The sequence below is a fragment of the Vigna angularis genome, chromosome 9 (assembly GCF_016808095.1).
Source record: "Vigna angularis cultivar LongXiaoDou No.4 chromosome 9, ASM1680809v1, whole genome shotgun sequence".
In the NCBI taxonomy this organism is placed as follows: Eukaryota; Viridiplantae; Streptophyta; class Magnoliopsida; order Fabales; family Fabaceae; genus Vigna; species Vigna angularis.
In genome coordinates, this window is record NC_068978.1 from 30,055,768 (window position 1) to 30,070,553 (window position 14,786).

The following is a 14,786-nucleotide window of genomic DNA, read 5'->3' on the forward strand; positions in this document are numbered from 1 at the left end:
TTTGCATTTGGGATATAAGCTACCTAGGTTTGCCGTTTCTTCAAGCAATCACAGATTCCTAGACAATCCATAAAGAAAGAAAAAGAACACAACTAGGGTTTCACAAACGGGTTTTGGAACATCAAATATAACTAAAACAAATTTTAATCTTAGATCGATATAATTTTTAACTAACGATCAAAATCAGTAAATACTACTTTGTTTTTCTACATAATCCTTATCGAAGATCTTGTTTCACTGTATCTTTAATTTTTGTTTCTTCACATTCACCTTTTATTCACTATAAACTTGATGAATTCAACATATTTGAACCATTTAATAGAAACAATTACAAATTTGAAAAGTAAATACTAATTTATCTGTATAAAAAAAATTCAAGATATAACACCAACAAAATTAAGTTCAATTACATCTTAAGACAATAAGTTAAGATTAAGTTCAATTACACTGAGATATTATTCTCCATCCGATACCTTAAAACAATAAATTAATAAATTTTCACATTTATATGGTATTTTAATTTTTTATTTTTATCTAATATAAAACTTAAATTCACGATTTTGAACACAATATATACTATTTTTACGAGGAAAAAAAAGAAACAGGTGAAAGAATCATGTAGATGGCATGAGAGAAAGGTGTGGATGAAGATGAAGATGGTGTATATATGTAATCATTAATAAGTTGTTTCCTTTTATTTATCAACATTAATATACGTAGCTAAAGGCTTTAAAACTGAGGCAGAAGTAGGACCTTTTTCCATTAAAATGGTTGGTAATCTACAATAAATGATCTATCACTCATTCTCACTCCATATTCTACCTTTTCCTCTTATATATTTGGCTTTCTCTCTCTCAAACCCTAACATTTTTACTCACATCATCACTATAATTAGGTAATAGTAATAAAGACCAGTGAATCATTCTTCCAACCAAATTCTCACAAATATGACATCAATAAGGCACATTCCTACAAAATCCAAACAAACACTTCATCTGAACAAATTAACCTTCTATATCAGACTTTTCATTCCCTTTTTCACACTCTTCCTACCCACAATTTATCACTCCACAGATATATGTTTTTTTTTATTAACAACATCCACCTATTTACTCATAATCAAAATATGAATAGCTATTTTTAGTTGGACTTTTTTCTTTATATAATGTTATTTTTTTTTCTATTATATAAAGAGATCAAATTCAGTATCATCTGAATCAACTGATTATTGCTAAAAAAAATCAGGAGGATGATCTAGCTAACTAGTTTATCTAGAACATTATAGTTCTAACGTTAAAAAAAAAAGAAAAATCTAGTAAAATCTATACAAGAATATATTAAAATAATATAGGTGAATTAATTTTTATGCATTCTAATAAAAAGTATATAGTAAAATTGAAAGAAGCTCAATATATTCATATACTTTTGTACAAGAAAAATAATTTATATATAATTCTACGTTACATTTTTCTTTTACTGAAAATGAAATTGCCAAAATGCCTCCTAAACTATTAACTGCCTTTTAATTGAATTAAACCTCTTCATGGTTCTAAATGTTTTTAAAACAATTAGAATAAGACATTAAACTGTTATTTAAAGAAGAAAACCCCTAACAATTTATTACACTTAACTGTAGTATTAATCTCTACAGAGAAGAAAACCGTGTTCTGAATGGAAACTACACAAATCAACCACTTTGATGAGTAATTGTTGCACTTTATATATAAAATATCATGTGCATGCAAACATGATATGATCACATCATACATAATACATAGCTCCATCCAAAATATACAAATTAGCTACATTGATGCATGGTGAAAATCATTTGCAACTTTTCATTTCTCATGGTTGATATGATCATGATGTGAATATATGTTTCTAAAAGGACTCAATGATGAAAATTGTATGTTCAAATCATGCTATCTACAGGGATTCATGTATATATATAGTTACATTAACTTTATTGCAATGCCCAAAACAAATCAAAGAAGGGGAATATTGAAATGGAAGGGAAATGAGGAAGGAATATTTGGAATGATTTTAAGAAAAAATTAATCAAAATTAAAAATATAGTATCTCCTAACTGTTCATCTTATTTACCAAATCATACCCCTGAAAGCCATCGGAACATTTCGCTTATCTCTTCACCAATTCGGTTTCCTTCCAAGTCGTATTCCGCAGCCACCACTGGAACGACGTCGCTTCGCCGACTACTCCCGCCACCGCTGAAGAACCTTCCGGAGCTTCGAAAAGACGCTGTTCTTGACGAGATAGAAGCAGAAAACCTATCCATGTAGTCCTTAAGCCAGCTCCTGACGCCGGCGACCTCGCTGGCCAGACTCGCCTCGTTGTGAGTGGACGGGGTCTGAGTCTCGTTGGCCAGAAACTCCTTCGCATCGTCCTCGCTCCTCCGGCGGGCGTGGCTGAAAGCAACCTCAGACTCATCATCTACCAAATAATCAAACGAACCAATGGAATAGGACCGGGACCGTGAATCTCCGCGAGCGGCGGTGGCCGCGGCGCCCTCGGCGCCACGGCGGCTGATATTGCCTAACTCGAGGCGGAAGCTGTCGCTGCTGCCGGCGGTGGAGGACGGCGGCCGGAGGATTTTGGCCATGTCGGATTCCGCGGCGGCTATGGGAGAGCGGCAGAGCGGACACGAAAGGTTGGACTGGAGCCAGGTGTCGATGCACTCGGCGTGGAAGGCGTGGCAGCAGAGAGGGAGGAGGCGGAGGAGGTCGTGGTGGTGGAACTTGGAGAGGCAGACCGCGCAGTCGGCGGCGGCGGAGGAAGAGCGGCGCGTGACGGAGGAGAACGTGAATAGCGGCAGCGTGTCGATGACTGAGGCGGCGACAGCGGCGGAGGACGAGGAGAGCACAATCTCCGGCGAGATGCGGCGGCTGGAGGAGAATATCGGCGTGGCGGAGGCGGATGCGGAGGGCGCGGCGGAGGAGGAGGAGAAGCGGCGGAGGCAGCGGCGATTGAGGTGGCGGAGGAGGAAGCAGAGCGCGAGAGAAACAATAACGGTGACGGCGAGGACCGTGACGATGATGAGAATGCTGGGACTGAGGCTCTGTAAAGGAGACGAACGGCGCGGGGACGGCGGCGTTAGGGAACTCGAAGCGACGGTCGGGAACGCGTTGTCTGTGTCTGATCCGACGACGTTTAGCGTTAACGGTGGCGGCGAAGCCATTTGGTGTGTTTGGTTGAGTGTTAAGAGCGATTGAAAGAGAGTGTTTGTTTGCGCTGTGCATGAAAAAATGGAAGTGTTAATGGTCGCTGATGTGTATTGGTGAGAGTGTTTGATGAATGGTCACGTGAGATACACGTGAGGAATTGAATGTTGAAGAGTGAATGTGAATGAAATTGGATGAGAGGAGTAAATGCTTTGGGAAGAGTTTATATATATATTCCTTTTCTAAGAAGAACTTTTAGAGAAATTAGACAACCTTAATTAATGAATTAAATGCTGTCTTTGGGGTAATTTGAAATTAATTTTAATGCCCATTATTATTAAGAGTGTTACAATAAACACAAACTTAATTTCCTTTAGAAAAAATTAACCTTTGTAAGGTTTTTTGAGTAGCCTTAATTAATGAAGAAGGGAGGAATTTTCTTTGTGGAATGGAAAGTCAAAGAGGAATGGAAAAAAGGTTAAGTTAAGATAATCCCAATCATTATATGTGTTTCCTATAAAAGATAAGTAATTTACAAAAAACTTGTTGCATGAAGAATACTCTTTGAAGCCACATAAATTAATGTTGAACCCTACTTATATAAAGTTTTGTATGATTAAAGAGAATGATCCAGGTGTTAAGAAACGTGCAAACCCAAGAAACAAGGCAACAGATACATTCCATTATGCTTATATAATGCAACCATAACTTCTCACTACCTTCATATTTTAATTTCAGAATATAATATATCTACAACTTTTCTTCTTCAATCTTGTAGTTTTCACGTCAATTATAAATTAGATTAATTTATAATATATAATTCAAAATTTTATTTTACAAATTAATTCTGACATTTATAAATAGTAACAATTATTTAAATCTTATTTTAATAAAATTTATGATTTATTAAGTTTCTCTAGTTTTTATATTTAAACATGAAAAAAGTTATGTAGATGAACTTATATATAAAAATATATATAAACTTTATCTTCAAGACAATTTTAAGGATTGAAAGTCTACTTCTTACTACTTTTCCTTCTTAATAAATCTACAACTTTATAAACTTGTTGAAACGTTGAATTTTTTTAATTTTCAGTATTATTTATAAGCTTGAATATATATATATATATATATATATATATATATCAACATCAATTTTAATATACTAGAGGGATAAGACTCAAAACTCGATAGAGAATTTAACTCATTAATAATAATAAATGTGTTGTGAGACTTGTAGAATATAAATATTAAATCATTCTTGTTTTTTTATCCTTAACTAAAGTATTTGTTTTAATTTAAATATTTTTTAATGAAATATAAAATATAAACTATGAATGGGATCATGTTAACTATATATAGCAACAAGTTTGAGATGTGAAATGTTGAAACCAACCGAATTAGGGTTTTTTTGCTTGATATGATTATCATAGAAAGTTTAATTAGATAAGTGTTGGATGGAATATACTATTGAGGTTGTCTTGTGCTCTACATCATGAGCGCGTGCATGATTATTTGATTAATATGCGGAAATCTCGCATGCTGTGTATAAACTATAATAGATTAATTCTCTTTGAAACAACAGGTTTTGTTCCCACTAACATGCTTCCAAGATTTTAATTTTTGCAGAGACACAGACATCATTATTTTAATGCAATGCTTCTTCTTGCATTGTGATGGTTCAATCAAGATGTGGAGCAATTTGGGGCATTGATTCATCATTATACTACAAAGTACCAATTTTGATTACATGTTGTTACTAAGGTTTTGTCGTTTCAATTTGTTTATTATTCTTTTTATTAGCAGTTGTTACTGCATAACTTCCTCTTGTTTGTGGGGGCAGTTCTCAAACGGATTAATCTGTTTTTTCAGTGTATTTAGCTATGTGTTACCATTGCCCTTTACCTGTTATTTATATATATATATATATATATATATATATATATATATATATATATATATATATATATATATATATATATATATATATATATATATATATATATATATATATATATATATATGAGGTTTGCTAACGCGCGTACGCCTGTTTTTCAGTTGGTACGTTTTAGCAATGTGTACCGGGTTTTAGTAGACAAAAATATCCTTATATATCATGGATTCTAAGTTTTAAGGTTAAGGTTATTTTAATAATTTTCATTCTCAAAACTAAAAAAAAAAAAGAAACCCCCCAAACCCTTACTCACCTCTCTCATTCCTCTCAACCCTTTCTCTTTCATCTTTCTCACTCCAATCTTTTCTCTGTCATCCCTACTATAGTCCCAATTGAAAAAATCAAAAATTTCTCTCAACCATTTCTCTTTCATCTTTCTCACTCCAATCTTTTCTCTATCATCCCTACTGTAGCCCCAATTGAAAAAATCAAAAACACTTGCCGTTAAACAATCTTACAAAAAAAATGATTTTATAATGAGTTTTCATCTTATAATTTTTGTCTTATCTAATTTTATCCAATTTTCACAAGCATAAAGGAATTGGTAATTGACCTAGAAAAAATCAGAAATACCCGTTGTTAAACAATTTCTTACAAAAAATGATTTTATAATGATTTTTTATTTTATAATTTTTGTCTTATCTAATTTTCACAAGCAGATTGGTAATTGGCCTGGAAAAAAATCAGAAATACTCATTGTTAAACAATTTCTTACAAAAAATGACTTTATAATGAGTTTTCATTTTATAATTTTTGTCGTATATAATTTTATCTAATTTTCACAAGCATAATGACATCCAAAAGAATTGGTAATTGGCCTGGAGGGTCTTTTTAGAGATGATGATTCAACATATGCAGATGATAAGGGTTAGTGAAGATGGTGAAATTGAAGAGATCTTGAATGAACCTTTGCCTGAAGGTGAATATGTCAATGACTCAACTCTTTACAAAGGCAACTTGTTTAAAGGCAAATGTTTCTGACAGAGAAAAGGTTGGAGTGAGAGAGATGAAAGAGAAAATATTGAGAGGAATGAGAGAGGTGAGTAAGGGTTTGGGGGGTTTCTTTTTTTTTTAGTTTTGAGAATGAAAATTATTAAAATACCCTTAACCTTAAAACTTAGAATCCATGATATATAAGGATATTTTTGTCTACTAAAACCCGGTACACATTGCTAAAACGTACCAACTGAAAAACAAGCGTACGCGCGTTAGCAAACCCCTATATATATATATATATATATATTTCTAAGAAGGTTGATGAGCTTCGCAAGTGCCTGATTCAAAAATCGAGAGTGAGTGAATCATAAAAGAAATCCTAAAAATTCTCACTACTAATTTTGTGAGATGTCTACTCCCGAATTTGTACAATATTTCCAAATTTGATGATCATTATGATTTTTGGTGAATAACTATGCAAAATTTCCATAAAAGCAAAGAATTGTGAAGTCTAATGGAGGAAGGTGTTCTTACACATGTGATTGGGACAGGACTTGGTGGAGAGGCTCAAAAGAAAGTTGTGGAAGAATCGAAACTCAAAGATTTGCTGAGTAAAATTTCTATTTCAATCTAACAGAGAAATATTAGAGACTATCCTTTGTCAAGAGGACATCATGGCCAATTTGGAATTCAATGCGGCATAAGTATTAGGATTGTACAAGAGTGAAATGTGCACAAGTTTAAGCAATGTAGAAAGAATTTGAATTACTCACCATGAAAAACGAGGAAAATGGGGACAATTTTATGGTTCATACTATGATTGTGGTAAGAAAAATGAAGTCCAATGGATAAGTAATGGAACAAAGCACGATGGTTAGAAAAATATTGAGATCTCTAACACCTGAATTCAACTTGTTTATGCTATAGAGGAATCAAATGATATTAGTGTTCTCACCATTGATGAGTTGCACGGGAGTTTATTGGTGCATGAGCAACAAATGCTCGAGGTACAGGCGAAAGAACATGTGTTGAAGGCTACGCATGAGGAAACCAATAATAGATAGGAGTGACCTAACAAAGGCAGAAACCATGGTGAATTTAGAAGTTGTGACAGAGGAAGAGAAAGACAACCCTTCAACAAAGTCATCATCAAGTGTTTCAATTGTCATAAGCTCAGACATTTCTAGTATGAATGGCTTGATTGGGAGAAGAAGGCCAATTATGCTAAGATTGATGATGAAGAAAAAATTCTTCTTTTGGCACATGAGGAGCAATCAGTGCACGTACGAGGGTGAAAGATTGTATTTTGATTCTAGTTGTAACAACCATATGATAGGAAACAAGACATGGTTCTTGAAAGAAGAATGTTCTAGGACAGTAAAGCTTGAAAATGATACAGATTAGTGAATTACGAGCTTTAAAGTATATGAGATACTCTTTGTTTTTGCTCGTCTTTCCATCTACTTCTAGCCAAGGGCTCCTTCTCTTCATCAAGGGGTATATAGTAACCATTCTTAACCACATCTCACATATTGATGTGATAGGATTCAAAGAATGTTATCATCTTTTGTTAACAATAATCAAATTTTTTCCCCTTGAATAGATGATGGTGATTTATAACATAATCCTCATTTTTCATCGCTTCTAGGATCCTTTTCTCGAGTCTATAAATAGGGGGGTTTGAATAGTGTTTCAAATATTTTTCGCAAAAACAACGTTTAATAACTATTGCGAGTGTTAGACAAACTGCAGTAATTATTAAATGTTTGTGTTTTTAAGCAAGTGTTTAGGAAACCATTTTGAACAAGAAAAACAATAACATAAGTGTTTTTATACTAATTCACTCAAACTAAGTTACATTTTGTCTCTCTTAAGACCTTTTAAAGGGTTCCACTAATCTTTATCAAAGGCTACAAAACGAGTATAAACCACTCATAGTATATAAGTATTATCAACCACTTCTGGTTCCTCTAGTCAACCTGACTTGTTTGAATTTAATCACTTTTGGTATAAATCCTAGACAACTGTCTAGAATGTTTAACTCAACTGAGTTAAATAATGTAAATATTTTAATTCATTTCTGAATATACAAACACAATCAGTGTTTGATTACAAGTAGAGAATCAAATAACTCTTAGAGAGAGGATGAATTAAATACAATGAAATTTGATAACTTGAAAGACTTTTTCTTGTTCTAAGAATCGACTTAAACGATGTAAGCTTTTAGAGAGAATAACATCGTAACGATTTCAATGATTGAAAAAGTTCTTCTATTCTCTTCACTTAGTCCTTCTTATATAATTTTCTTTTGAAAGATTATCGTTACTCAGAGAGCGTTGACCACTTGAGAGTAGATGACTTCTTGTACGAAGATTTGTACTTTTCTACATCTTGGGAAGAACAACATTATTTTAATAGTGAGAGCTTGTATGACTACAGGACATAAAGATTTAAGGAAACACTCCAAGATTGTCTTCCTATTTCTTAATGTCTTTCTAATCCATGTGCAAAGCCTTTTTGTAAATCTTTGTGGTTGTCATTATCGGTATATTATATCTTTTATCTTTTAGTTAGTTTGTTATTATTTCTCATTTGTATTTTGGGCTTAGCCCATATTTCTTCTATTATAAATAGAGAACCCTATGTGTGTATTTTACACAAGGGAGATTAATCTAAATATAGTTTTTCACTATATTCAACAATCTGCATAAATAAAGATAGAAAAAGTAAAGCAAACAAAGGTATATGTTCATACATTTAATGTTTTTTTTTTTACGTTAAGAGAGCGTTTAAGCATGATTCATAATATAAGCATTTAGCGTGAGTATGTGTTTTTTAAAGTAGTGCCATAATTGATGAATTACACAATACTCATTACTTCTTTTTTTTAGACGTGCTTTTGTCAAATGTTGTTTATCATTTTTATATTGACACATCATTGTTTATCTTATTAGGTTTAATAAGGATGTTCTAATAAGCACTTTGCTTAGACACTATACTTCATTAAACGATTTCGCTAAGTGTTATATGTTAAACTTCAAAACTCAACTTATTTTAACCTTACTAATTTAAATTAATATAATTATACTTTTATTTTTACCTTTTAAATGACTATTAATCTAAATTTAATTATTTTATAAACTAAAATTATTAATTTATTATTTTATCTTTTTTAATAACCACATTTCTAAAATTTTAAAAAATATTTATGATAAATAACTATTCAATAATAAAAATTTATATATGAATTACTTTTTTTATAATTATTTTTAATAAAAATTTATTTTATAATTTAATAAAAATTTTCTGGAATAGAAAAAACTGAACATTCTTCCACTAGTTATTTAGAAAGATTATTGTTTCAAATTAATTTAACTAATTTTCGTTCAATTTAAAATGTTTATTTCGGCCTAACATAATACCAAATAAAATATGTCAAATATTCAATTATTTAATTTGTGATTTTTTCTAGAATAATTAAAGATAAACAAGTCAAATATTTTATATTCATTTAATATGTGCGTATTCTATTGATTTAAAATAAACTTTGTAACAATAATAATAAAAATAAAAGAATTTATATTAATAAAAAATATTTGAATATTGAATTTTTTAAAAATTTTAATTTAATCTTAATCTTAACATTTTTTAATCGTTACTTTCACACGTTCTAAAATCTTAGATTAATTAACAAGTGTACACAAAATTCAATCCATTAAAACAACTTTTTTATTAATAATTTCGTTTTTTTATGAGAAGTGTATTTTAGGTAAATCAACATTACTCTTCGTGTATGGCTTAGCATATATACAAAGAAAAGACCTCTTAATTCATTTTAATCAAACAATAATTGATTAATATTAGTTTAAACACTTGGTTGATTAAATTTAAAAGAAAACGGTAAAAAATAACAGCTTAATCAATTAAAATTAAACATTAATGAATTTAGGTTAATGTAAATTGAAACATTGTTTCATTTTTGTATTAATTGATTAAGTATGGAATTAAGAACCATAACAATGAGGCCAAATTCACATTATCATTCCTGGTGACTTGTGTTATCTTGTTTGATTTTGTTAGGTAGGCTGCTGAAATCTCATTATTAGGACCTTTCAACAACTAAATCATGCTCTCCAAGACGTACCCATAACAAACATTAAACATAAACCAAATCAATGGAAAATATAAACATCTATAAGTACAATAAATAAAAGAAGGCACAAGAAAAGAAAACATACAACAAAGTTCTTTTTGCTTCTTTTTATAGTTTTTTCTGCAGATTTGCTTGCTTTTGTGGTTGATTCAGTTCTCTACATTGTTGGAGATTCTTCCAAGCATAGTTTTAGCTACAAAATAATGGGATTAGTGATGAATTTACATCAATGCAGCCTAAAATACATTTATTTATAAAACAAGACAAAAGAAGATGATTAAGCAAGTTAAGAGCTAGAAAGGAGTTGATTTTGCTATTAAAATGATGTTTAGATAATGGTAAGAATTAGCATTATCAGTTAGCAAAATCCTTGTTCAGTGCAATATCAACACCACTCAGTGCCATATGAATTAAAATGTGAAATGGGCTCTATGTCAAACCATCACTCAACCTCATTTCACACCACTAAATGTCAGTCCTACAAGACCAAGTGTGTAACACCCAAATATTTTAAAGGGTATTACTGATAATAGAGACTAAATTAATTTAATATCTCATATAAACAATCAAACTTTATTTCAATTACTCCAAAGTACAATACCAAACATACAAACTTTAAACAATATAGTCTTCACCATTGAAATTTCAACTTATAAGTTTTACACAACATAATCTTCCCAATACAAATTTATTCTTTTTACAAAAATTCCTGAAAGTTTTTCCCCGCATCTCTCTCATCTCTAAGCTTTTTCAACCGCATCTGCAACATTATCTAATCACATATAACATGAGTTATATGATCATAGTACAAACAAATAAGGGTAAGCCAACCATATCATAAAATCATTAAACTTGTAATAAAAATATTGTAATCATGTATTTTTGCAATTGATAAAATATCATTATTCCGATGTCATTAATTCATCATTATCAAAATCATCTTCCTCATTCCCATAAATCTTACAAGTGTACCATGCTTACTCATGAAGCCTTATGGTCAGACCGCTCTCTGCCTGCTTCCTTAAGCCTCACTTATATACTATGTCTTACTTTCTGAAGCCTTATGGTCAGACCCCTCTCTTCCTGCTTCTATAAACCTCAATGTTACTTTGTTCATACCAAACTCTCATGGTATAACTCGATCATACTACTCCCGGTAGTAACATCATTTCATAAGTAATGAATTTCTCATATCCACCCCAACATTTCATAAAACCAACAATTCATACCCTCTTATCCACCTAACTCAATCATGTTCATTCTTTAATCATGAATTCATAATAACCCGTTTTGGTATCAATAAATTAAACATATTGCCAAATATCATGCTTCATATTATAAACTCATTTTGCTCATAACGAGTATAACTCAACATATTTTCACCAAACAAAGATTATGGATCAACAAAAATATATCAACATATCTTAGGAACTACATAATAAAGTCTGGGCTCAATGTAATAACAAATAAAATATATATGAAGTTTTTACCATGATAACGTTATGCATCTACAATTGACTTATTTTATTTTATTTTCATCCTATTAGAGATCTTTCTTTACCCCAATAGGTCACCGGAGAGGACCCAGATGTCTGAACGCATCAAACTCACCTTCGACGCCAGCACATATGACTAGTCACAACTGACTGGACCAGGCCAGGGCTGCTCTATGATCAGGGATGTGCCAACTCAAGTTTTTAAGGTTCCTCTATCCTACCAACAAAGGGAGGCCCTTAATAATTTACAATTTATTTATTTAATTTATCTACCTTGTTCTCTTATGCTCTAAATCTAAAATACCTAATTTTAATATTTTACTTCCTCTCACAACAACCTCAAACAGTATCTGTATATTTAATACTCATATACAAGTTATTACAGAACCCTTTCTCCAAACCTTCCAACAAGATCAATTTCAGCCAACAAACTCATTCAATAAATTCATCACAATAAACATCCATAATAGAATTCATACAAGATAATTATAAATAATTAACAATAATAAAATATTACTATAAATGGTCATAGAAGAATACAATATTTGACAATCATAAAAATAATCTTAATATAAAATTTTATGGGGAAACAAGAAGTTGAATCTGGCAGAGCCGGTTAGACAACTTCTAATCCATCCAACAATACAATATAATTAAATAACAAGAACAATACATGTTTGGGGAAATAAGAAGTTGAATCTGGCAGAGCCGGTTAGACAACTTCTAATCCTTCCAAAAATTGCAATAAAATAAATAAGTAAAGCAATAAATAGTTTGGGGAAACAAGAAGTTGAATCTGGCAGAGCCGGTTAGACAACTTCTAATCCTTCCAAAAATGTAATAAAATAAGTAAGGAAAGAAATAAAAAAATTTGGGGAATCAAGAAATTGAATCTGGTAGAGCCGGTTAGACAATTTCTAATCCTTCCAAACTACAATAAAAATAAATAAGGAAAACAATAAAATGTTTGGGGAAACAAGAAATTGAATCTGGCAGAGCCGGTTAGACAATTTCTAATCCTTCCAAATTACAAAAATAAACAACTAATAACATACAAATGGCATAACATATTCAACATCACAATTTACAACTATCACACTCGGATATCAACACAAAAGCATACTCTCATTTAAATTCAAGATCATACATAAACAAAATATTCCATATTCAAGATTTAAGATCAAACAAAAGCAAAATATAGCATATTCAAGACTCAAGATAATATAAAAGGAATTACTCAAAGTTAGCTCCCCTTACCTCTATTCCAGACTTAGTTTCCTCTTCTCAAACCGTTCTCCGGAAACTTCCAGAATTTCCCCTCTTCAACTAGAATTTCCTCCAACTCTCTTCTCTCACAATTTCTCTAGAATTTTGGTGTAAATCTTCAGCCTCCCCCCTTGGCTATTTATAGCCAAAAATTTTACTATTCATTTTTACTATTCATTTCTACTATTCACTTTTACTATTCATTTTTACTATTCAAAAATTATTTTTTATTCACCATTCTTATCTCTGAATGATTAATTCTACGTGGAGTGTTCTCTTCCACAATTTATTTTAATATTTTTTTTTAACCATTCACTATTCACTATTTACTATTTACTATTTACTATTTACTATTCACTATTCACTTTTCTAAAAAAATCCTAAATAAGTTATCAAAATTTTGAAGCTCTCCCTCTAGAATTACTATAATTTTATATCCAAAAATTTACATTTTTCTATCCATTAAAATTATTATTACTAATAAAATGCTAAAAATTACTATTAGAAATATATATATATATTTTTTTTATGGGTCTTACAAAGTGGAACGCCACTTTTGAGTTCTAGCTTGTTATCCTCCACCAAAAAAGCTTCATGTTCACTTATTTTACACTTATAAATAAGGATATTAGAGGTAAAACAAGCATAAAACAACTAAAATATAAAACAATACAAAATACACTAAACTTCAGAATACAACAAGATTAAAGTTAGGAAAAAGTTAATTTATTAATGACAATAAACACACAAAAATAGGTAAAAGTGGACGTTATGAATCAATTAGTTTAGAATCAATAAAAGGACAAATTAAGCATTAAATCGATTAATTTTTGAAATAATCGATTAATACTGGTTCAAATTTTTGGGTTTTAGAAAAAATATTTTAATCGATTAGGTCACTAATATAATTGATTAATATTGATAGTACTTAATTTTTCATTAAATCTTGTGTATTCTTTCATTTTTTTTTAAATATTTTGACATTCTAAAATCAATAGAACGATAGTGAGAGAGATTTGAGTGTCCTAACATTGCAGGAAACATTTTTATTCAAGAAGATTAAAAATTAAAGGTTTTTTCTCTTTGTTATAGGTTTTTATATCATCATATATATGCTATATTTCTTGTATATTTCCTTTGTAATTCCATTCTTTTTATTGTAATTCACCTTTGTGGTGATTGTGTGAAGTATCACCTATTCTTGTATTTCTTGAAAGAGTTTTTTAGGATTTTGATTGTGTCTAGAGTATATGATCATATAGATGTTTTTGTAATTTGACTCTATTGATGTCTAGTGATATTTCTAGCTTAAGTTGCTAGAAAAAATGGATGTAGATTTGTTATAATTGAACTAGTATTAAAACCCTTGTGTTTTGCCTTTTTTCTTGATTCAAAACTCCTTATTTTCTTTCTTTGTGATTGATTTAGACCTTAATAATGCCTCTCGCACTAATCTTATTAAGTGATTCATGAAGATTCTTTTAAAATCCTTTGAAAATGAATAATATCATTCAAACATTTGCTAAAGGGGCTTCTATAAACAGACGTCCTTTGTTTGCTGGTGAAAACTACCCTTTTTGAAAATTAAAATGAAAATCTTTCTTGAATCAGTTAACAAAGGTGTATGGGATGCAATGATAAATGGAACATATAGTCTTATGCATACAATTGACAATGTGTAGGTTGAAAAAGACTTCAACTTTTGGAGTAAGAATGAGATCAAGAAAGTATAGTATAATGATAAAGCTAGACACATCATTTCTTCAACACTCCCCATGGGGAGAAGTTCTACAAAGTTTCTA

The 14,786-nt window shown here is 30.7% G+C and overlaps 1 protein-coding gene across 1 annotated transcript; it reads right to left on the reverse strand.

The window, feature by feature from the left end:
- Positions 1 to 1,815: 1,815 nt before the first annotated feature.
- LOC108347210 (E3 ubiquitin-protein ligase ATL4) lies at positions 1,816 to 3,363 on the reverse strand. Its single transcript, XM_017586372.2, has one exon. The coding sequence runs from the start codon at positions 3,194 to 3,196 to the stop codon at positions 2,108 to 2,110; it is 1,089 nt and encodes a 362-aa protein (XP_017441861.2). The 5' UTR covers positions 3,197 to 3,363; the 3' UTR covers positions 1,816 to 2,107.
- Positions 3,364 to 14,786: the final 11,423 nt, after the last annotated feature.